The sequence below is a fragment of the Mesoplodon mirus genome, assembly GCF_964341445.2.
Source record: "Mesoplodon mirus genome assembly, chromosome: 6".
Classification (NCBI taxonomy): domain Eukaryota; kingdom Metazoa; phylum Chordata; class Mammalia; order Artiodactyla; family Ziphiidae; genus Mesoplodon; species Mesoplodon mirus.
Genome location: NC_138982.1, coordinates 128421285 through 128446933, shown reverse-complemented (window position 1 = coordinate 128446933; position 25649 = coordinate 128421285). Strand labels below are relative to the sequence as shown.

Genomic DNA, 25649 nt, shown 5'->3' with positions numbered 1-25649 from the left:
AGAATACAGAAAATCATGGGAAGTGGATGACAGATATTAAAAACATTTTTTCCTAAATGCCATGAATACAGTGTGTATCAGTAAATTAAATCTTTCCCACCCTTTTACAAAACAGTCATTATTTTTACTTTGTTTCATTTTATATCATTTGTAAGCATGTGAAAGAACTGTCTTTTTCTATTTCTATTAATTACTGGGAATGAACATCATCATTCGATAAATTTATTTTCATGAGGTACTGTACTTGTGTCCTCAACCCTTCAATTCAAAACAGACATTGACAATCTCTTGTAATTTTCTCTTTCCCGGTAATTTTCTCTATCTACTTGTAGTGTGTGTGGGATCATGAAACCTTTCCATTATAGGAGGGAGAGGGTGATTTTTGGCAGCTGTATTTTCTTGTCTTCCTACAGCGACTGTTCAATCACAGAAAGTGAAGGGTTTTGCAATGCTAGTACAAACAGACTAGAGAAAGCATATAATTTCTAGTTATTTATAGCCTGTGCAGCTATGCTCTCTTATTTATAGCAAAGCTGTACATTTGAATTGAAAAAGTCATAGTCATCTGGAGGTCACATGCAGATAGCAGACTGGCGTTGGAGAAAATGAGCCAAACTGAGAAAAGTGAGCAAGCCCGTTTGATTAGACCGCTGGGGCTTGCCCTTGGCTGCTTCACCAACCTAGGGCTAATCGGAGGACATGTTTTTTCAAAAAGGTGGGTGGTCTTCTAGGTTTCTCAGTCTGAGTTGCTTCTGGTCAAATAATAAAGGTGAAATGAGCTAGACAAAGCCCTTCAGTTAAACTGATAATAAGATTGCTTGGTGGAGAAAATGTGTGATGGTCTACATTATAAATACAATAATTTTCCTGTCAAGACTTCTTCTTATAATTAAGCATTTCTAGATTTTAAATCTTTGTCATAAAAACCGATTTTGAGCATTGCAATTTTAAGGGACACTTGATTTTTTGGTTATGTTATCATAGGTAAGAATCTAAACTACAGGTAGAGAGGGTAGAGACGTGAGGCTAAGAGCTTTCATTTTACTCATAAATTTATGGATTTGAGTCCTTTAAAAAAATCCCTTTCCCATTTGGAATTAAAAATCTTATGAAACTTGAGTTGCTTCTGACATGAATTTTGTGTCTGCCCATTTGGGTTAGGATGATACAAAGGTTTCACATTCACTTGGCCCCGTGCAGTGTTTGTGAACATTAAAAGTACTACAGAAATATTTCTTGATAAGTTTATGTTTCAAACATAAACATCATGAGAGTATAATATTTTTTCTCCTGGTGTGCTTCCCATCAGATTGCATCTCCAAAGGCAAACAGATGCTTTTCATCTCAAAGAGCATCATGCCAATTTCAAGTCAGCCAACTGCACCAAGGGGTCTGGCCAAAGGGAATGACCAATGACTTTGACCCCTTTACCTGCAGTGAGTTGTGGCACTCTGAATAACATACTGTGTGTCCTTTGAATGGAATGTGCCACCTTAGTCCCAGAGTTGCAGTGTCCTATCATAATACCAAGGCCATCTAGTGTTTGGGCAGACTTGAACCATTGTGCTTAACTATACTTGTTCTTCTGATTGTGAAAGAGTGAATATTAGTTCCTGTTAACACATTCTCTGATACTAATAGAACTCTGATATTTTTATGAAACTGCCAAGCATTATTAAAAACAGTTAAAAGATGCGGTGGTGCATTAAATTACATGTCACATCAGTGCCAATACAATCTATTGTATTGACAAGTATGAGAAGCCACATCTTTTGTATCCAGAAATTGTCAGGATAAAAAGAATGGTTTTTTTTTTTCCCACCAAGCTACCATAGTGAAAAACCCTAAGATTGAAAAGAATTGATTTGCTCAGCAAACCAGCATTTAACAAAAAAGAAAAAAAAAGTTCATTTACTAAGAACAGTAAAAACTGCTCATTATATATATGCTCTGTTCTTTAGCTACAGTATTTCCAAAGAAGAGCAACCAGATAGTTTAATAAAAGAGTCGACAAAAATTTCCTGTAAAAGACCAAAGAGTCAATTTTTTAGTTTCCACAGGCCAAATGGCCTCTGTTATAAGTACTCAACTCATCAGTTGTAGTGTGAAAGCAGCCTCAGACAACAGGTAAATGAATAGATACAGCTGTGTTCCAATAAAATATTATTTACCAAAAGAGACCAGCAGGCCAACCCCTGGTTTAATAAAGCTGTTACTTTTGAGCTTGGGACATGCTGATACTAAGCTAGGTATTTCAAGGAACACCAGCAAACTAAACCAGATACCCTACTTTCAATAACTTGACAGTTTTATCAATGTGATGAGACTCAAGTATGTGCTGGAATTAAATAACAACATAAACTAAAATGCACAAGTGGAGGGAAGCATGGCTGTGGAAGCCTGGAGTAGAATGAAATTGGTTTTATCCTTAAGACCTCCATAGAGGTTAACAGTTCCATGTGACTTTTATGGTTACAGTTTCTATGAAAGTAGACAATACTGAAGATTTTGACTTATTGAACTCATCTGTTGAGCATCAAGTGATGGTGGCAGGTCATCCCTTTATGATCCGCCATTAATGAAATAGAGCATAGCTCTGACAAATTGACAAAAAACAATAACTGAAGGTTAAGACATCCTAGATGCCAAGAATTGTCTCTATGGCCTCACATATGGTTTTAAGATTCAGACTTGAAGTTGCTCTTACGTTTTGGTGCATTGTGCTAAATAGGATATAGACATTAATAAAAATAACACCAGCATTCATTCGTTCATGCTCATTTCACATATTCAACAAAATCCCCACATCAGTACATGTCCATAAGACATAAAAAAGAAATGTAGCTTGGCTAGAGTAAATGCAGCATAGATTACATTCTTATTACCTTATGTCCACATGATGCATTGATAATCTGCCAACTATGACTGCACTGGCTATAAAATAAGTGTGTTACAAGGGCATGTCAGGGGAATGTGCCTTTGTTCTTTTTTTTGTAGAGTCTGGTACCACATGTAAGGATCACAGACTATTTTCACATTATAAATGTCTCATCTAACCGGGACTTGATAAATACTTGAGTTTAGAATGCATTAGGGATCTTAGTTAGTTTGCAGTTAGAGAAATGGAGAGACTATTTTTTCTTTTTTAAAGTTGGGGTGTCAGTCTATAAGCTCTGCCGTGTGGAGAGATGACATTTTTGCATCCAATCTCCCTTTACAGGTTTGTATTTCCTATATATAAATTATCCTCATTACCACCCATCATATAAATCACAGCCATTTCATGTGACAGCATTGCTAGCTCTGTATAAAATAGGATTTTCAATGATGAGGCAATGACTGAGTGGGTCTTAATTTACTTTTATCTTCTGTTGTCAATGCTATAGAGATAAATTGCCTTTTTCCTGATGAAAGGAGACCAACCAAATTTTCTTGTTAGACTCTAACATTAGTATATTGACTACATGCCATTCATGGCCTCTGTTTAGAGAGGTAGTCATAGTTGTTACTGTTTGAAGATGCAGTCTTTTCTCCTTTTGCATCCTGAGCCCGTTACGACCTTAAAATTATAGGTCACCCTAGAGATTGAGGAAACAAACGGATATCAAAATGATAGCAGCAATTTTTCACCATGTCCCTACTTTTGATGCCCCGTTCTTGCTGTCTTTAATATGAATAGGAAAGGGGCACTATGCAGTGATTACAGAATCAGAACTAAAATGAGCATTTGGTGCATTTGCAGTTAAATTTGATGGTGTCCCTGATACGGAGGTTCTCCATCTGTGCCAAAAAAGTGCTCTCTACCACATTCTAAGACCATAGCCATCTTTACCTTATTTGATGTAACACCCCTTACAATTATTAAATTTTCTGGGGGAAACAAAGGAATGAAAAGTTTTCATTGGCACCGTGTCGCCAATGATGGTGGTATATTTTGTGGCAGGAACATTGGGTGCAGCTCGAGGGTTTGCTAAAAAATTGAAAGCAAATCTGCTCCCCTCTCCCACCATCCTCACCCCACAAAAAATAGAGCTCTGTCTGACACTAAGAGAGGAGATTATAGTGTGAAGTGGAAATGTTGTGACAGGCATTGATGCATCATTATCAAAACTGAAATGAACCTTCACCAACATGTGAAAACAATGTCTCCCTTAGTATCTGGTTACCCTATGGTTTAGGAAACAGCATTTTGGGGTGAGAAAAAAGAGTAAATCTGTGCTCTTACTCATGTCTCTTTGTGTGGGTATTGGGGGGTACCTTCCATGAGAACCCGTTACCAACTTCCTGCTACTTTTCCAAGCCATCCTCACTTCATCTTTTACTCTTAAAAGATCACCTTCTGCTTTGTCCCTTAGCAGACAGAACGATCCTTTTAAAACACATCACGTCACATTTTTCTCTCCTCCAAACAACCCCCATGGGCTCCTGACAGCCTTTACCATGGCTTCAAGGCCCTGCATGATCTGTCCCCATCTCCTTTCTGCCTGTCCCACTACTCTCTCCCTTGCTTCCTCTGCTCTGGTCACACAGACCATGCTCATCTTGGAATTTTCCAGTTTCCAGGCATACTCACTTCCAAAGGCCTTTGTGCTAGTTTCTTCATCTGCCTGTTCTTCCAGCAGGTAACTGGGAAGTAAGGCTTCAGTTCAGCTCTTTGCCTAAATGTCACCTTCTCAATTAGACCGAGCCTGGCCACCTACTTACTGCTGCAGTGTCCCCCGCTCCTTCCCCGGCACTCTTGTTTCTTCTCAACCCTGATCTTTCTTTCTTTTTCTCCATAACATAAGTCACATTCTAACAATGTGATTTAGTGTTGTCTGTGTGTGTATGTGTGTGTTGTGTGTGTGTGCTGTTCGTTTCTCTCACTAGAATATAATTCCACCAGGACAAGGATCTTTGTTTCACTCATTGGTTTCTGCCATATGCCTCACAGGTACTAGGGGCTGTAATATCTGTTGATTTGGTGAAAGGAGGAATAAAGAAATGAACAAGCACACTCGAGGCATCAGAGTCTACATCCAAGCTGCTATGCAGCTCCTCAGATAACCTCTGACCTCCCAGGATTGTGAAAAAGACAAAAGAGATGAGGCTTATATCAAAAGCATTAGTCATCCAGTTCACAATGAGGCAGTAACGTGCTATGAATTGGAACTGCGTTTCTGTTGCATGTTTTCATTTGGTATTACATTAGACACCCGTTCTCAGTATTAAAAGGTCTATGTCTTCACTATATTCTATAAGGCTGTTAGGAGACTAGACTAAGAAAATCAATATGAAGGTCATTCAAAAGTTAAAAACCCATGCACGTGATGGTGAGAGTGCTGATAATTATTTGCCAGCTGTAGAGGTCAAAACATAGAGCTTAAGATGTTTGAGTCTGGTTTTCTGCAGAAGGGTGAATAGACCCAGTGAGCGTGCTTGCAGGAGGTACAAAGGAGCATGTCTGAGCTGAGGCCAAAGGCCAAAAGATCATTCAGCTTCAAGCTCAATGGGCTGTCTCTCCTGACCTGCTTCATAACCCTACTTCTGCTGCTGAAACGTTGGTTGGTGGTCATTTACCAGATAGCATTCAGGGCAGGAGACTGTTTGTTAGAAAATAGGCTGACAGTTATCATAACAAAGCATATCTTTTGCCTGTACAGTTTGGTCATCAACAAACCAAACCCTTTCCAGTACCCCAGACATGTCGATGGATTAGCCCTTACTGCTCTAAGTATTAACTTTATAGCCTCTTCATGGTTTAGTAATGCTAAATTCAGACTCACTTGTGTGTGTCTGGGGATGTGAGTATGTTAAGTGACAGTATTTCCTTACTACACAATAAATGTGTATAACAGGGTAATGTTTTCTCCTCCCCACCTGTTAAAGGAAAACACATGTAAGGTGCCTAGCGCAGTAGACGCTAATGAATGGAGGGTATTATTATTTGGCCAACCTGGAAATCTGAGCCTGTATCACAGTTTCTAAGGAACCTCAAAGGTCTCTGAACAGGATAACTGCTTTGTGCTTTTTGTTTAAAAAAACACAACAAAAATAAACCCTCCTAAAAGTCAATTTGTTTCTGCTTTCTAAGCGGTTTAAGTGACTCATGATATACAGCTTCCTGTCCCTTTGTGCCCTGGAACATTCCTGACATTCCTTGAGCTGCTCCTTTCCCAAAAGGATGCAGCTTGAATGAGTAAGGGCATTAGGGCACAAGTTTTCCTGCCCCTACCCACGATCCTTGTTATCATGTCTCTGGCCTACCATGGTCATGATCACAAAATGGCAGCCAGTCCTGGTATGACCATGTCTTTAGGATGTAGGAAAATTAGGGGAAATAGAAGCTGAGCTCTCTGTACAAACTTGAAATGTTTCCCCCTTTCTCCTCACCAGCTGCAAGGTAGTGATAACAAACTAAATTCATTTTAAAGTATTAAGAAATACCATCATTCTTCTCCCCTTGACTGGTCAGTGATCTAATTTGCTGATTGGTATGAATACAGGAAATTTTCAATTACTTACACCAATTGAGATGGAGGGCTAGTATGAATGACTACAAAGTTTGAATTAAAAATTAAAAGAGAGATAGCTTCTCTTAATGTCCTCAACTAAAGAAAGTATCAGGGGCCACTAACAAGGATTTACTGAGAAATATTTCTCAATTAAATCGAATAAATCTGTAATATAAGATTTGTATTTATTTCCTTGTTCCTAAAATGTAAGTTTTAATACTTAAAGTAATCTTCATCCTGTTAAATATACCTCGCTTCCTCAGTTCTTTCTTATTCTTTTATTCTTAATATTGCAAAGCTGCATTTCAACTTAGACTAATGAGATTACAGTGACTAGGATTTTAGTGTTTCTCTCCATAAAACAGTAGATTTGCAAATCACAAGAGTCAGAGAAAACCATAGAGTTGGAGAATCTTTCTACTTATATAATAACTTTTACAATTTCAGTTTTCCAAAGAGGGTGCCATGCTATGGTTACAGCAACTCACAGCAGATAGTTATCTTGATCTGTAAATATGACCCCAAACATTTATACATTTTCATCTGTTCAAAATGTGAAATATAGTTTGCCTAATTATATCATTCTGCCAGATTGTACTATGCCAGAAGAACTTTAACTTGTTCTCATTTGCTACCAGAAAAGATGAGAAAATGTTGAAAATCATGGGGAAAAATGCTAAATACCACTTCCATTTCAAGTGTGGACATGGTTAAGTTAAAAATACATGCATATTGAGTTGCTTAAGCTGATGCAGAAAAACATTTACCTTTGTTTTTTTAACAAAAAAAATTTAATTGAAAATTATTTTTCAGTCTTAAAAATTAGGATACATTTTCAATAATTTCAGCCTTTTATGCATGTCATACCAAAAGTTTTTAGAAAAGTACCTATTACTTTTCCTATCCATGGTACTTCATGATACTGTGTGTAATTCATTTTCAGTGGATGTGAAATAAAAGTAGCTCATTTTTCCTATGGTTAGGATAAGCGCTAAGATTTGAATTAGGATGCAATAATGAGCAAAGGAGGAGGAAAGGGCGCTAACATGAATGAAGTGCCATGTGTGCCACCCTTTCTGCAGGGTGACTACCACATGGCATAGCATCTCATTTCCCCAGCCCTCCTAATATGTTGGTCTGTTGTCACCACTTGATAGATGAATAAACTGGAACATAGAGTGCTTAAGTTCCTTGCTCTGGGTCACAACTAACCTAAGATCAAGATGTTATTGAAATCAAGGTGCGCCTGATGACACAGTTCATGTTCTTTACTTCTTTCTTTCTTTGTGCTGCTAAAATACACCTCCCCCTTGTCTATTACACACAAGATGGGGTAGATGTCTTTCAATAGGTATGCCCTGTGCCAATCCCAGACCAGTTGACTCAAAATCCCCTGGTATTTTGAGAACAATTCCAGGAATATGCCCTGAAGTGAAGTATCCTTCGACTTCAGAGCAACATCTGCATTGACAACTAAACTGCTTTTATTTTTTAAAGAAAGAACTATTAAACAGTGATTGAAGTAGAAGGGAAGAAATCCGAATGAACAGTTCTCTTTAAATGTATTATTTAATTATATAACAAGAAAGCTTTCTCGTTTTGGTTCAAATCTTGGAGCCTTCAGATTGGGAATTTTCAGTTGTTTTCTTGAAACATAAGTAAAAGACACCTATCTTATGGTGGTTTAGTTTCAAAATGACCTAGCAATTAATTCTCCTCATTTAAGTTCTCTTGGGGTTATTGTATCTCAGATATCTTAGATAAGATTAGGGAAGAAGAATACTTAGAACACTGGAGATAGCTGAGTAATCTTTTGAATAAAACACATAAATTGATTCGACCTGAGAACATAGTGAAAACACCTAATTCCATTTTTCTGGCTGAACATGCTTTTTTTTTTTTTTTTTTTTTTTTTTTGGCTGCATTGGGTCTTCATTGCTGCTGCGCACAGGCTTTCTCTAGTTGTGGCGAACGGGGGCTGCTCTTTGTTGCGATGTGCAGGCTTCTCATTGTGGTGGCTTCTCTTGTGGCGCATGGGCTCTAGGGCATGCAGGCTTCAGTAGTTGTGGCTCGCAGGCTTAGTAGTTGTGGCGCACGGGCTTAGTTTCTCCACAGCATGTGGGATCTTCCCGGACCAGGGATCAAACTCATGTCCCCTGCATTGGAAGGCAGATTCTTAACCACTGCGCCACCAGCGAAGTCCCCAGGCTTTCTTCTTTAAATCAAAATCTTGTTTTCTTTTCATGTTGGGTTTTTTTTTTAATAAGCTCATAAATGCTCTGAATTCTCACTAGTCATTACTGATCTTTTGTAAAAACTGCTGGTATAAGCATTATAAATCACTTGGCTCATGAGTTTCAGACATTTTTGCTTTATAGTGCACTCTTCAGTTTTATGGGTATTTATTTTTCCACATAATATACTAGTATATGCTGCAATTCAGTAATACTGCTCAGCGGTATTAGTGGAATTCAAAATAGAAATCACTTTCCTTTTGACAACTAGTATAATGAATTGGTTGACTATTGCCAAATTTGTGAAGGTTGACTATTGCCAAATTTGTAATTTCAAAAATGAATTTGACATTTATGAGTTTTTTGGTACTGTTTCAAATACTGCTTACCAGCTATCTAAAATATATAGTGTAGGATTTATCGTTACTCTGAGGTGCAGTTATTCTGCATAGGCCGATTTCGAAATTTCTTTGGGTTTTTCAGGAATCTTAAGGTGTGATATTGATACCACCATTTACTTTCAAGGTTACAAACATTAATCTAGCAAGGCATAGGGATTTGGTGCAACATGTGTGTATTAAACACCAACTGTTTTTACTCTATGCATGCTTGTTTTGCAAAGAATTTTAAATATAATACTGTAATCGCAAAATGGACTGTTTTCAAGATTTTCCTTCACCTTATCCTTGAAAGGGGGGAAAGACATCCTTACTGTGCTGCAAAATGTCTGTGGTCTCTTAAACAGCACTAACATCTTGTATGTGCTTCTCTACTAAGTTCTTTGTTCTGGAATAAATGGAAAATAGGGCTTTCTTTGAAATGACTGGATATTCTGTCACTCTCCTTAAGCCTTCTTTCCTTCTACTTTATAGTTCCTACAACAGCAGCCAGCACCCCTGACGCTGTTGACAAGTACCTCGAGACACCTGGAGATGAGAATGAACACGCCCATTTCCAGAAAGCCAAAGAGAGGCTCGAGGCCAAGCACCGCGAGAGGATGTCCCAGGTACATGTGACTTTCCATCCTTCAGTCGTACAATACTGGGGAAATCTGGATCTGCCTCTGCCTCAGAGTCTCCCCAGGGGCCCTATGGTTGATGAATGCTTAGGGGTGGGTAAGGCTCTTTCATTTTATCCAGATCTTAAAGACATAACATTTTAATTGTAAATGTTTGCAACAAGGGCACCGATTTGGGGCTTTTTGCATTCTCCTTGAACTTGCCACCTAGGAAAGACCCAGGTATAGTAAGTATAGTAAGATTTTATAAGCACAAATTAAGTTGTGTGTACACCTTTCTTGATGGTTTTGTCACTCTGTGTTTAGCGTAGTCCTGTAATGGTGTTGTAAATTAAAATCACTTAAAATGTTCATTAGCAAAGATGAGTATTTTTGTACGGAATATCAAATTATGAAAACTTTGAACCTAACATTTCTTACTGAGTTAATTCATAGGACTGTAGGAGCTTAAAACCAACGTGAACCATAATGATCATTTCATCTAGTCCCATAAATGACAGATAATGCAGTAAACTTTCAAGCGTTTAGCTTCCCACTGTAGAACAAAGCAATATAAGTAACACAGAGAGGCATTTGGAACCCAAGCCTTTCTTACTCCTAGTACAATGCTCCTTTCACTACATTGTGCTACAAACCCTGTTTTTTTTAATCATTTTCTTTATGAAACAAAAAATTGTTTCCAAAACAACTAATTTACATGTAATAATACCAACTACAATTTAAGTTATGTCTGCCACCAGGTGCTACATGTTGTATTAGAGGTAGATAATACTGAGGATTTTAGTTCTTTGTCAGATTCTTTTTTTTTTTAAGTCTTTTTTTTTTTTTTAACGTGGACCATTTCTAAAGTCTTTATTGAATTTGTTACAATATTGCTTCTGTTTTGTGTTTTGGTTTTTTGGCCCTGAGGCATGTGGGACCTTAGCTCCCCAACCAGGGATCAAACCCGCACCCACTGCATAGGAAGCGAAGTCTATAACCACTAGACTGCCAGGGAAGTTCCCTTTCTCAGATTCTTTATTCATTCATTCAGTCATTCAACAAATACGTATCCATCACTTACTCACCAATCACCGTTCCAGCTCATAGTCTATACCCTGGAGAGTGAACATGAAGAAATAATAGGAAAAGTCAGATTTAAGGAAACATAAATGAGTGAATGAAGAAAGAAAAATAGGGTTTTTCTTTAGGAAAGATACACACAATATGTAATCACTGTTGAGAAGGAATAGGATGGCGATCAGCTGCCATACTTATTGCCACTGAAAAGACATCTGTTAAACTTAAATCCTGTCTCACTACTTGTTTCTGAAGCTCTCAGAACCTTGTTACTGCCTACAAAATCCATTTGTGGGACAATGAAGGCCCCAAAAAGAAAAATAGCAAAATAAGTACTGAACACTCAGCCTGGCATTTCCAGTGCCTGCCCCCTCACCCAACCTCCTGCACCCCAAATCCAGTCATCTTACTTCCTCTCCCACCTCAACTGCTACCATCGTCATATGGGCAGCCTTAAACCACTCTGCTCAACGTACACTAAACCCATCACGGACTCTCTCTGCTCTCAGCATTGATCTCTGGAAAGGTGTCCCACTCTTCTTCACGCTGGCACATCTCAGCCATTCCTTACACTCACGTAGTCCTCAGAGTGAGACAAGCAGTCATTGCTCTTTTGCATTTAACTAAATACTTGCTCACCAGTTCTATTCCTCCAGCTGGATTGTAAATGTTTAGTCCCTATACATTTATATAAGTACCTTCCTAACCTTGCATTTCTATCTTGAACCCACTTAGTCATTATTTTTTTTAAATACAGATTCTGAATTTTTTCTAGTATTTATTAGTCATTTTGAGCCTGTTAGTAGCACTGATTTCAACTACTGTTTCAGATATTATAGATCTCTCCTAGAATAGTAACTTTATTTTAGCACACCTATTTAAGCCATGACTTAGTTCATATATGTTTTGATGGACTTTCTTCACCTTTTAGTTACTACCTATATCGGAGATAATTTAAAGAATGTTATCCTGGAGCAGAGAATGTTGTCTCTTAGATTCCAGGGATCATAGGAGTATGAGATGCTTGATCAACATTTATCATCATAATCTATGGTACTGAATTCTGGAGACTGTTTGACTTTGAACTTGCCTGCCTCTTAAATCTCTCTGTATTACTTGTCATTTTCTCTGCATGAAACAGCAAATCTTTGAAGATCCATAAATCCGGATGATACTGATACTTTTGTGCATGTAGTGGAAAATTGCCTTATTAGACTATATGGGGCCACTGTGAAGTCTAGATCCTGAGAATTTTTAATTTAAAAATTTCATCTTTTAAAATGATTTTTATTACAGCTTTTGTTATTATTTGTTTTCTTACAATACAGAGAATTTGGGGCTTTTGTTGTTGCTGGGGCTCATGATAACTCTGAACTTATAGATTTCTGTTGTTCTATGTTATGAATAGTATCTAGCAAATATAAGAAGGCACATGATCATTTATTCCATATGATTTTAACAGTTTTACTACATCCTTAAAGTAAGGTTCTTCAAAATGGAAGGTGACCTTTCTCTACATTTATTATTTTTATGATAGAAGCATCAACATCTTAGGAACGGCCTTTTCTCCTGTCACCAAATATAAATAAACTTAGCTCACCTGTTGGATTTGCCATTTTATAATGGCTAATTGGGCCACAGGGGACAAAAGCATGGTCTTTAGAGCCACAGAGACCTTGGTTTATATCTTTCCTTCTCCATTTTTTTCCTGCATAACTTTGTGCAGGTAACTTAACCTGATCCATAAAAAGGGGGATGGCCGGGCTTCCCTGGTGGCGCAGTGGTTGAAAGTCCGCCTGCCGATGCAGGGGACACGGGTTCGTGCCCTGGTCCGGGAAGATCCCACATGCCGCGGAGCGTCTGGGCCCGTGAGCCATGGCCGCTGAGCCTGCGCATCTGGAGCCTGTCCTCCGCAATGGGAGAGGCAACAACAGTGAGAGGCCTGCATACCGCAAAAAAAAAAAAAAAAAAAAAAAAAAAAAAAAAAAATGGGGATGGCCAAGGCTAATCTCATGTGAGAAATCAATTAAACGAGAGAGATTTTGGAAAGTTCTTAATACTGGATCTGGTATTTAGCAGGTCAGGAGTGATGCACTCTATTATCAGTGAACCTCAGTGGAAGCCATTGTTCAAAGGGAGATGTTGAGCCCGCAGTGTGTGTTTATCTTTCAGTAAGTAGGCCTAGTGTGATGGTGTAGGTGAATTGTTTTATTTGGAAGGATGGAGGATATTATTAAATTGCTCTGAAAATCAAAATTTTATTTCATTTCTATAGGAATGCTTATTTTCAATGCATTAGCTAAATAAATCTCCTTAATTATTCCATGGATTCCCCTGCTCAAAGGTGAAAGATCTGAATATACAAAGGATGATGGTAAAGATTTAAATGTAATGCAGGAAATCAGTTGTTCACATTCCAATAAGACATCTGACTTCTCTCTCAAACTAACTTTGAGATTCCTTACCTGAAGAATTTGTGGTAGAATACCGCCACTGTGAACATTTTGGAAGCAGGAAATTCAAATATTTTTATTTCAAGGCTTATCTCATCTGTAAAGCAAAAGTAGTCTTCAGTAGCCCCCATCTCACAGGTGCTTTTCATTAACTCTTGGACCCACCGAAGCATCTGGAGCAATATGTTTCTTTTCCTTCTGTATTCTCTTCTTGTTTGTAGCAGCTGCACATTTTCCCCAATTTTGCTGTGAATGTGTTAGGTTATTTCTTATATGCTCTTCACTTGTAACAGAGAATTCATTCCATTCTTTTTTCTCCATAATTTCATGTAAACAACATGGGGAAGCTTGTCTTGTACTTTATACAATGGATCGATGCGAAATGAAGTATCTAATTAAAAACTGACATGATGATGTGATGTGATATTCTCACAGAACTTCTCTATCAGTAGTTACTTATGCCAAGCTTCAAGGATGTCTGAAAAGAATCAGTTCCTTAGGAATAAATACCTGTAAATAACAGGCTCTTATAATACAGAAATCAGGGTTTCTTGTGCTTTGTATGTCCACAAAGTATGCAAGTACACAGCTGTCAACAAACCGTTACTTTGTTTACTGGATCTTTCTGTTCTTTATATTACCTTGCTCAGGTATGAGCTACACTTAAAAAAAAACAACTACTTGATAGTGAGTAGTACACTTGAAAAGGAAAAGGAAGCTGTAAGTGGTAAGAATCAAATATCGTTTCCTTTCAGCAGCATCCACAGCTGCAGACTTTTCCTCCTTGCATTCAGATCAGTGAGTGAACTTCTCTCAGAGAAATCCTGGGTGAACATCATGGATGAGAAGAGGAAGTCTTATTTTCCTACAAAACAGATTAGCCTGGTTACCAAATTAGTGTTACTTACCAAGAATACTTTTTGCTACATTCAAAACATTATAATGTGTACTGTCTTGGAATTTTTGGAGGAATTTAGAGTATTCTTTGCTGTTCGTGAGGCAAGTTGGCAAGCAAAATGTTCTAATTGCCCATCAGTTCTTCAGTGGGGTGGATCTTCAGATTTCTGACAACTGAAATCTTCTTTTCTTTCCTCTATTAATACTTCTTGGTACTGTGCTCATGGCATGTGTACACAGGCATAAAGTGTTATATATGCTTTTTCCCCCTTCGTACTGTTTGAATTTTTATAACTTGCTTTCACAAAAGACTAAAACCAACGTGTTCAATGTAATGTTGGAAGACCTTGTACAGGTAATATATGCCTTTTATGAATCGTTGACATTTGTGCACATCAAATAAAATGACTTTCAGCTATTTCTGAAAGTAATAGAAAAGAAAAGAGACCAACTTTGTTTCAAAGGGCCATATAAAGGTGAACATTTATGTTTACTGTACTGCTGTGATAGATTATATACATCTTAGTGGGAGGTCAAATATTATTGAGCTAGGAATGGAACGTGATCATTTTTTTCATGTTTAAAATGTCAAATGTAGGGAAAAAAACAGTGATCTAGCTCATTAAATCTATATTTGAAGAAAGAACTGATGGTTTTCAATGATTCCCTCCTTTTGTAGGTCATGAGAGAGTGGGAAGAGGCAGAGCGTCAAGCAAAGAACTTGCCTAAAGCTGATAAGAAAGCAGTGATCCAGGTAAACCCTGAGTCCATCCTCCACCAAGCATCATACCCTTGCTGGTGTAGTGCCTGCGCCTTTTCAAGCATCTGCTGGAACTCATGCCTGATCGTTCATATTTCCCTCAACTTGGACTACTGCTCATCATTGTCTAATAATTCAGTTGCTTAAACCCTGCCTTACTTTTGCTCCCAATTAGCTCATTATAATTCATTTCTTTAAAACTCATATTGTTACTTAAAGTCTAATTTTTATCAATAATATATCTTTCTGGTTTGCCATAATCTTCTGCTACTTCTTCCCCGTGGCAAATTTACATGATAATTTGAATTTTTGACTGGAACCCCTCGCAGAATTACCTTCAGTAAACCATGAGGTTTTCATGCTCATTTTCTTAAAGTTCTTTGAGTAAGAGAGGACTTTCATAAATACACATGTAATTTAGAGTTTCAAGAATATATACATTTATTCTACCTTATGGTTACTCAAATCAGTTTTCAGTGACCATATAAAATAATGATTTACATTGAGAAATTAGGTCTGGGGATGAAAAGCAGGGAAATGGAGGGGAACCCATAAAACATGCTGAATTAGTCAAAATGTTGGAATGACTGAAGTCTTTGAACACAACAAAGTATGATATCCCTTTTAAAAGACTTGGATTTGCTACTCCGTCCTATTTGTCTGGCTCCTGATTGTCACGTGCCTGTGTTTGTTACGGCAGCATTTCCAGGAAAAGGTGGAGTCTCTGGAGCAGGAAGCAGCCAACGAGAGACAGCAGTTGGTGGAGACGCACATGGCCAGAGTGGAAGCCATGCTCAATGACCGCCGCCGCCTGGCCCTGGAGAATTACATCACCGCTCTGCAGGCTGTGCCCCCTCGGGTAGGCTTCCCTTCACAGCTCAGGGCACAGCAGCCAGTAGGCATGGGGACACTGGGGACTGAAGGCCATAAGAAAGAAATTGGGAGAAGTTTCTAAGAGCACCGTTATTCACAGGTTCAACCTCAGTCTGTTTTATCTTGAAGGTTAAAGGGTCACAGGGCAGCTGCCTCCATAGGACCATCTCTGCACAGTAGACACACCTTTCCACCGAGGAGTCAGACAGCCTTCCCGGGGAATCACAGTGCAAGACCTGATTTGAGTTGATATCCCTGGATGGTGACAGTTCATGGTATAGTTGAAGTCAGGGAACCACAAGAGCTGGAAGGAATTTAGATGTAACCTAGCCCAGCCCCCTTATCATGTGATGTAACTGAGATCAAGAAAAGCTGAGATTTGGCTGGGTTATAAGGATTTTTAGTGGAATAATAGGAACTAGAACTGAAATTTCCTGCTGAGAGCAGCAGCCATATTCTCTGGGGATAGGAGCCCTATTTGGTCATGACATCCACAGCAAAGGGGTTTATTTGTGGTATTCAGGGATAAATGCCCAGAAAGGCTTACCAAGCACTGCAAGCATAGGCTTCATGGGAGAGCTTACTTTGGATGTAAGGAACATTCTGAGCATGAGTGTGTGTACATCATGTCCGCTTGCTCTATCCATTACTGAGTGAGGAATATTGAAATCTCCAACTATAATTGTGGATTGGACTCTTTCTCATGTGACACCCTCAGGTTTTGCTTTGTGTATTTTGAGGCTCTGTTCTTAGGTGCATAAAATTCAGTGTTGTTATGTCCTCTCTACCCCCCTAATCATTATGAAATGTCCTTCTTTATCCCCAGTAATATGTTTTGCTCTAAAATTACTGTGTCTGATATTAATTAAGCTACTCTAGCTTTCTTTTAATGTATCATAGTGTATCATTTATCCATCCTTGTATTTTTGTTTAACCTATTTGTTTATATTTGAAGTACATTTCTTCTAGGCAGCATATACTTGGGTCTTGCCCTTTAATTAAGAAGACCATTTTAATGAAGTTATTGATATGATTATGCCTAAATCCATCATCATGTTATTTGTTTTCTAGTTGTCCCATCTGTTCCTTGTTCCCCCTTTGTTTTTTGCTACCTTTTGGATTAATTGAATATATTTTATGATTCTATTTTATGTCCTTTGTTGGCTTTTACCTTTAACTCTTTGTTATTTTAGTGTTTGCTTTAGAGTTTGTAGAAAACATCTTTAACTTTTCACAGTGGTATTATACCAGTACAAATGATGTTATACCACTTCCCTTATATTACAAGAACCTTACAATAAGGTACTTCCATTTCCTGTTTCCTACTCTTTAGGCTGTAGTTGTCATACTTTTTCCATACTACATTATTGTTATTTATTAAACAGTCAATTATCTTTTAAAGAGTAAAATAATAAGAAAAATATTTACTTACCTTTATAGTTACCTTTTCTGGTGTTCTTTGTTCCTTGTGTAGTTCCATCTGGAGTCATTTTTCTTCTACCCAGAGGACTTCCATTAAAATTTATTTTAATGCATTTAGATTCATAAAGAATTCTTTTTGCTTGGGTATGCCTGAAAATATCCTTATTTCACCTTTCCTTTAAAAGACATTTTTACTGGGATAGAATTCTGGGTTGAAGTTTTTCTTCAATTGCCTTAATGTTGATGCTCCATTGTCTTCTTATTTGCATTGTTTGCAACAAGAATACTTATATCATCCTTTTCTTTATGTCTCTGTAAATAATATATATATTTTTTATCTGGTTGCTTTTAGGGTGTTTTCCTTTATCACTAGTTTTGAGCAATTTGATTATGATGTGTCCTGGTATATTTCAACCTGCCATTAACCCCTCTGGCTATTTTTCATATCATACATTATAGTTTTCATGTCTAGAATTTTAATCTGGATTTTTGTATGTTTGTTTCATATTTTCCATATCTTTTTTTTTTTTTTTTTGCGGTACGCGGGCCTCTCACTATTGTGGCCTCTCCCATTGCAGAGCACAGGCTCTGCAGAGTCTCACGGGCCCAGCCACTCCGTGGTATGTGGGATCTTCTGGGGCTGGGGCATGAACCCGTGTCCCTTGCATCGGCAGGCGGACTCTCAACCACTGCGCCACCAGGGAAGCCCCATATTTTCCATATCTTTACTTAATTTTTGAACCTTTGGAATTTTTTTATTGGCTTTCCGGCGTTGTGAATTTCACCTTGTTGAGTGCTGGGTATTTTTGGGTACCTATTACTATTCCTGAGCTTTGTTCTGTAATGCAGTAAACTACTTGGAAACAGAGTAGTTATCAACCTGTGGTTAGTGATTCCTCAATCCTGAAGCAAGATCCTTCTGAGTAATCTACCATGAATGTTGAGTTTTTCCATCTAGATGATGGAAACAAGTACTATTTCTGACCCTGTGTGAACACCAGACACTGTTACCTCTAATTCTTTTGGGTGATTTTTTTCCCATGGCCTCATGTGTGTGCATTGATCATTAGTCAGCTGCATTCTCATAGGGCATCACCTCCAGGTTCTCTCTCTGAGCAACTCCTTCCTCTCCAGTATTTTTTCCTGTGACTGCCAGCCACCTCCGTCTCTTCAGACTCTCACCCCATATCTTCAGCTCTCTGGAATCTCCCAGGCTCTGACTGGGTTCCCACACCTGGAGCCACAGCCTGGAAACTCAAGGCAGTAAGCTTTGGCAACTGTAGAGCTCACAATATTTGTTTCTTATTTCCCAGTGGTCTCTGTCCTTCACCTGGCATCTGATATCTTACAGAAATATAGTCCTATATAGTTTGTCCATTTATTGGTGGTTACTGGCAGCAGGGTAAATCTAGTTTCCGCTACTTATCTTGGCTGGAAGTGGCAGTCTGTGTGTACACTATGTAACTAAACCAAAAAAACACCCACTTGCACTGATTGTCCTCATCATTTTGATTTTTCTTTCTATACTAAGATTCAGTGCAGAAAGCTCTGAGGAACCATAAGAGAGCTCTGATACTCTTCCAGATGGTGAAATAGTATTGACCCTGTTTTACCAATGACGTCACTGAGATTGAGTGGCTAGTTCAGGGTGACACCACTAGTAATGGACAGGGTGGAGCTGTGAGTCACAGGTGACCACCGCAGGGCTTTCTACCAGACCAGGCTTCCTCTCAGAACAAAAAGCTTTTGAAAAAGAATATTCACACTAGCATTTTCATTTTCTCTTCAGAAAAATATCTGTCCTGGCACTGTTCAGTAAAATTATGTTTATGTATCTGCAGAATTAGTTCCTTGGTTACTCTCTTTTTTTTACAGGTCTTTATTTTGGGGTGCAGGGCCATCGGCATCATTTGCCAGAGCAAGGCAGGGTGGTGGGTGTTGAGACCAGAATCTGAATAGCTGACATTTAGTGAAGTGTTCCAGCTAAAAGTCCGATTTCTGAAGTAAGATCTGTGCTAAATGGTCATTGATAGAGCTAAAAGTAAGATGATGACTGGAGTCTTCAACAAATGCATATTTCAGATCTTTCAGTTCAGTCCCATCAGCCATCACAGGAAAGACAGTGACAAGAATAACGTTTGCCAAAGTTTCCTGTGTTATCAAAGGGGATAATTTCAGATTTGGTCATAATCATGCTTGCCCTGAGTGAATTGATCACTCCGTGTAGAATTAGACAACATGTTTATTTGAAATAAAAATTAAAAATTGGATTAAGAAGAACTATTTTACTGTCAAAAATCAGATTGTTGTTGATTGATCAAAGGATTCACGTTGAATTCTTACCTAGAAATGCATAAAACTCTCCCATCTAATAAAAACTGGGACTGGGTAGTTACAGGCATGCAATCTTGGCATTACCTGCCATTTTTGTTAAGTTACTGTCTTTGTCTGTGGGTTTTATTTGAATTTTAATGTATAGCTTGACATGGCACTTAGCTCCACACTTTGGAAAATGCGAGAAAATTCTAAATCCCTTCTTGAGGGCTTTTATATATTGCTGTTGAAAGACATAAATCAGAAGCTTGCCAGTAACTCTCTGAGAAAGGTCATGTCTTGTATTGGAGCCATAAATAAGTACTTCTGAAATCTCCCTCATACTTACACAGTGCCTGGAAAATAAAAAATATTTACTCAATGTTAGCTGAATATAAGAAAATGAATTAGTCAAGTGTTTTTTCTGTAGATTCTGTTGCTGATAATCACGTCAGAATAACTATCCCCTTAACCCTGATCACTTTTGCCAAATAGTTCCCAACTTCACAAACAGGAATCTGGAGCAACATGGATTGTTTATACAGTCTCTTTGAAGCTTGGGTTTAATCCATGCTTTCATTTTTTTTTTAAACCCAAGCCTGGAAGTATGACGTGATGATGTTTTTGTGCAGCTGGAATTCCTTGCTCTACCACAAATTTCATTTGTGAGTCTCTGTGTCTGTGTGTGCTTTATGTTCCAAATTTCTTTTTTGATTAATTACATTCCTACTGGCTGATACACTGAATGGCCAACCTAGAAGTGCATTGTTTGAATCATATTTAGAATTTTTACATACGTATATACTTAACATATTACAGTTGTTAAAACAGTCTCTCCATGTCTGTCCATCCTCTTCCCCCCTCTCTCAACCCCCAGGAATAAAAAAATTAGAATGCAGTTGTGTCTTTGCACTAGGATAAACTCTTAATCTGTAGAGGGCTAGTAACTCTTCTAAGGACCAGCTCTTCAAAATTTTCACTTCTCTAAAAGTTTCCTTGGAAATTTGGATACTAAATACTGCATTGCAGCTATCTTATCCATACTAAAATTAATTGCATGTTTGTATCTGATGCTTCACACTCAGACTCTCAACATTTAATTGAGCAAAAAAATTGGGGGCAGTTTCTTTAGCACCTGCACTCTTTCCTTTCTCATTTCTTGTCTTTTTTTTTTCTAATTGAAGTATAGTTGACTTACAATATTATATTAGGTTCAGGTGTAAAACATAGTGATTATATATTTTTATAGATTGCATACCATACAGAATTATTATATAATATTATTGACTATATTCCGCATGCTCTACATTACATCCCTGTGACATGTTTGTTTTACAACTAGAGGTTTCTACCTCTTAATCCCCTTCACCAATTTCACCCATTATTCCCCTCTTCCCCTGCTGGTGACCATCAGCTTGTTCTCTGTATCTGTGAGTCTGTTTCTGTTTTTTTATATTTGTTCATTTGTTTTATTGTTTGCATTCCCCATATAAGTGAAAACATACAATATTTGTCTTTGTCTGATTTATTTCACTAATTATAATACTCTCCAGATTCATCCATGCTGTTGCAAGTGTATATACCACATCTTCTTTACACATTCATCTGGCAGTTGGCACTTAGGTTGCTTTTATATCTTGGCTATTGTAAATAAACCTGCTATGAACATTGGGGTGCATACATCTTTCTGAATTAGTGTCTTCATTCTCTTTGGATAAATACCAAGGAATGGAATCACTAGATTGTATGGTAGTTCTATTTTTAATTTTTTGAGGAATCTCCATGCTGCTTTCCATAATGGCTTTACCAATTTACACTCCCACCAACAGTACACTAGATTAGTTCAGCCAAATGTTAAATTTTCTTGAGATTCCTGAAAATGTCTTCATACAATTCTTTAGTAGAATGATTTGTGAGATTTACCATAAAGGAGCACGGTTTTTTCCCTAAATTGAGATTTTGCTCACTACTGTTAGGTGTATTTTAACAGCAGGGTAATACGTGTTCAATAAAAAGTAGCAATCATTGGAGAAAATAAAGGGCAGCAATTAGTTGGTATGTTGTGGCAGGCAAACTAGGACAGCATGAGGAGGTACCAAATAAATCAGTCTTTAGCCAACATGAATGTTGGTGTAACTATATGTTTTATAACGTGAACAGAAACTGAGGTCCTAAACTTGACTGTTTTCATTTTTATATAATTGCTAACTGCCCTTCTCCCCGCAATTCTTCATTTTCTGCTAATCACTTCTGGTCGCAAAAGAAATAGGAAGCATTGATAGAATATATGTAGATTATATATATCTATATCTATATCTATATCTATATATCTATCTATATCTATATATATAGATAGATAGATATATCTCCAAGGTAAATATACTGCATCTACACCTCAATATAATGGATGGTAAATAAATTAAAAATTATTTGCTGACATCTTAATATGTGAAGGCACTGAGGGAGATGAGTACTAAGAAGTTTCAAACATCCTACCCTCAAGTTTTTTTGTTTTTTTTTAAATTTATTTATTTTATTTATTTTTGGCTGCCTTGGGTCTTCATTGCTGCGTGTGGGCTTTCTCTAGTTGCAGCGAGTGGGGGCTACTCTTCGTTGCGGTGTGCAGGCTCCTCATTGCGGTGGCTTCTCTTGTTGCAGAGCACGGGCTCTAGGTGCGCGGGCTTCAGTAGTTGTGGCACGCGGGCTCAATAGTTGTGGTGCACGGGCTTAATTGCTCCACGGCATGTGGGATCTTCCCAGACCGGGGCTTGAAGCCGTGTCCCCTGCATTGGCAGGTGGATTCTTAACCACTGTGCCACCAGGGAAGTCCCCAAGTTTCGAATATAATCAAAATTTTGTAAAGCTGATCAGAGTGTACTTAAAAGACTACTGGCTTGAAAATCATCTTTGAGAAATATAATTATCCTGTACCTTATATATTTATTATTCATTCATTCATCATTCATTTATTTTTAGTTGAGGTTTGTAAAAATTGGTGAGCACAAGGGGACTTGTTAACTTGAGAGCTTTTAAGGTCAGACCCCGTATCAAATGGTGGGTGGAAAGACAAATGGGAGAATTTGCATTTATTAAACAAAGTCCTATAAACTGTGCTGTGTGGTTTGCATGCTATTCTGGAAAAGCCTCTCAGTATTACCTCTTACCTTGGTTTGAATCTTTACCAAGCTGAATAGACAGATTTTACTAAAGACCAGCAGGAAGTGTGTAATGAGAGACACTAATGTTTTCTGTTTTTAATTGAATTAAGTTAAATAGAAAATTAAGACGTATGTAGGCAAGGCATTCACTTGAAAGCTGTCCTGTGCCTCTGAGACCCTATTCCTCACCCAGATTCCCTCCACAGCAGAGCCCCGCTTAGTCACTGTCTTCAAAGTCGAAATAGCTCTTCATCCGATGCTGTCAAACATACAGCACTGGGATGTCATATTTCGTTCCAGCAAAGGTTGCACATACATATTTTTATGTCAATATCTATTCTCATTCATTCTTGAAAATGAAAACCCATTATGAAAACATAAATATTTAGTCTTTTTAGACAAATGCATAACACATTATTTAATAATCCAGTGGTTTCTTAACTGTCTGGCATTACAGATATCTGCCCTACAGAACAGATAGCAACAAGGGATCTTCTCCCTAGGAACGTGTGTGTGTGCATACAAAATTATACATAGGTTTCAGGGAGTTCCCTCATTTTGTGCAGCTCATCCACGGATCAGTTTAAACATTCTAGGTTATATTTGGATTTTTGTAAGTGTAGGGGAGCAAAATTTGCCACCCCAAAAATGTATCTCTTTGGCATGAGGATTAATTTAGGCTGATTATTTTTGAGGCCCAAAAGACTCAGGAAGAACATTTGACCTTCCTTCCCCCTAAATGCCTAAAAGAATGTAGACAGAGGACCTGTTCCAGGGAAGGAGCTGTCACCATAGATCACTATAGTATGAACTAGGTGTGTAGACAGGGAGGAAAATCTGTTAAAGTTCTTCTCTATGTCCCATTGTCTCTGCAATTCCCAGCAGATGTTTGTTTATCAAACATTTGATTTTTTTCCATTTCCATGTCAATTGCCTTCCTCCCCTTTGAAGTCCCAACCCACTACCCCCAACATCCTCTTTTGTCTTTAGCTGAAGATGGTATTTAGGTGAGGGTTTCAGCCGTTTTGGTGAGTTACTCAATTTTCCTGGGTCTCTCCCATGTTATTCAACTTTCGTTTGATTTTTCTCCTCTTAATCTGTATCATGTAAATTTAATTCTTAGACCAGTCAGAAGGCTAGAGGAAAATTTCTTCTTTCCTGAAATAAGCTTTATCTTGAATTTCCTTATATTGTTTCTAGGAGGTCAAGGCACTGTGGTTAGGTAGAGTATGAGAAGAGAGTGAAATTGAAAGAAATATAAATGTGCATATCTTTGAACATGGTGTAGCCACTTAGGGGATTTGTGAAGCAAAAATGCCAAAATCCAAGTATGAATATACAAAATTGAAGCATATTGTAATTCTCTCTTAAGAAGTCAAGAGTATGGCATGGTTGGCATTTGTCAGATGATCAGACCATTTGACAAATCTTTCTGAAGTTCTGTGGTATCTTAAAACATCTTTTGTTTACGATTTCTTACTCAACTCTGTGGGCTTTGCCGTCTGGGTTGCATTAATAATCCTGTTCATCACTGAGGGCTTCAGCATGTTTCACTGCGTGACTAAACGAGAGTTGAAGACATACAAGTCCAAACACTTTCTGGCGCTTCTTTGCTCGCAGGTCAGCAGATCCAAGCTCTGTATCCAATGGATGCTAAGCTGGTCCAAAAGCATAAATCATAGGGTTTGGGCCAGATCCTAAATTTCAGTTCTGTATGCTGTCTTCACTAATGTATAGCTGGGGTCTGGGTAACTGAAGAAAGAACCATTTCCTATGCTCTTAGTACTCTGACACCAAATATGTGTGAGGTTTTCCCTCACATAAAATAATTCTGACACTAACCACCTGTAGTTAGCATAGATTGCCATGGGTTAAGGGTTCAGTCCCACAAGGCTGCCCCCTCCCTCACTTCAGAAGCCAGTCGCAAAATCCTAGATTTTCACCTTGTATTTCTGATGCACCAGCTATAAATCAGGGGTCCCCATGACCTGCTCATCAGGTTTGATAATTCACTAGAACTCACAGAATAAGTGCCTTATTTACTGTTAGTAATGTATTATAAAGGATAGAACTCAGGAAGAGCGAGATAGAAAAGACTGTAGGGCATGGTATGGGGGAAGGGGTGTGCAGCTTGCATGCCCTCTCCAGGCATGGTACCCTCCTGGCATCCCAATGTGTTCTCCAGCTGGGAAGCTCTCTGAATTCCATTGCTTAGGGGTTTTCTTGGTGAGGTTCCATTAAGTAGCCATGAATGATTAAATCATTGGCTATTGGTGATTAAACTCAGTCTCCAGCCCCTCTCCCTTCCCTGGAGATCAGAAAACGGGGCTGAAAACTCCAACCCTCTAATCATTTGGTTGGTTCTCTTGTGTCTGGAACCAGGGACTAAGACCAAATATTGGTTCCTCTAGCAACCAGTTCCCGACCTCCAAGAGTCACCTTGTTAGCATACAAAAAGATACTCTTATCTCTCCAAGGGTCTAATAAGCTCTTGTGTCTGGAACCAAGGACTAAGACCAAATACTATGACAAAAGATGCTCCTGCCACCAAATTTTATAAGAGTTTTAGGAGCTCTGTGTCAGGAACTGGGGGCAGAGACCAAACAGTTATTTCTTATGTCACGGTAACCAAAATAAATTATTGCTGAGAACTAGCAAAATATCCTAGAAACAAACTAAAACCTACCAGATTTGACAAACTGTCCAGAGGTCCCTAATTTGTGAGTGACAGGATTAAAACCACCCTTATTTTCCATATTTTATAGTACAGTATAAACACCTATTTTTAATTCCTAAGTTTGCCATCTTATAACTTGGAACAAGTGACTGAATTAGAAGGATACTTCCTCCTCTATTTGAAATTGGGGTTGATCATTCTACTTTTTTTTGGTAATTAACATTGTCTAGCTTTTTGTTAGCCATAATTAGAAAAAACAAAAGGATTAATCAAAGGTTGAGATGAGACTGT

General features: G+C 38.1%; 1 protein-coding gene across 4 annotated transcripts in view; it reads left to right on the top strand.

The window, feature by feature from the left end:
- Positions 1-25649, top strand: part of APP (amyloid beta precursor protein) — a 294233-nt gene that overhangs the window by 191960 nt on the left and 76624 nt on the right. For all 4 annotated transcript variants that reach the window (XM_082625057.1, XM_082625056.1, XM_082625055.1 and 1 more), the window contains 3 exons: positions 9601-9734; positions 14835-14909; positions 15616-15774. In XM_082625057.1, the coding sequence (XP_082481183.1) occupies positions 9601-9734; positions 14835-14909; positions 15616-15774 (368 nt within the window). The remainder of the gene's footprint in view (positions 1-9600; positions 9735-14834; positions 14910-15615; positions 15775-25649) is intronic.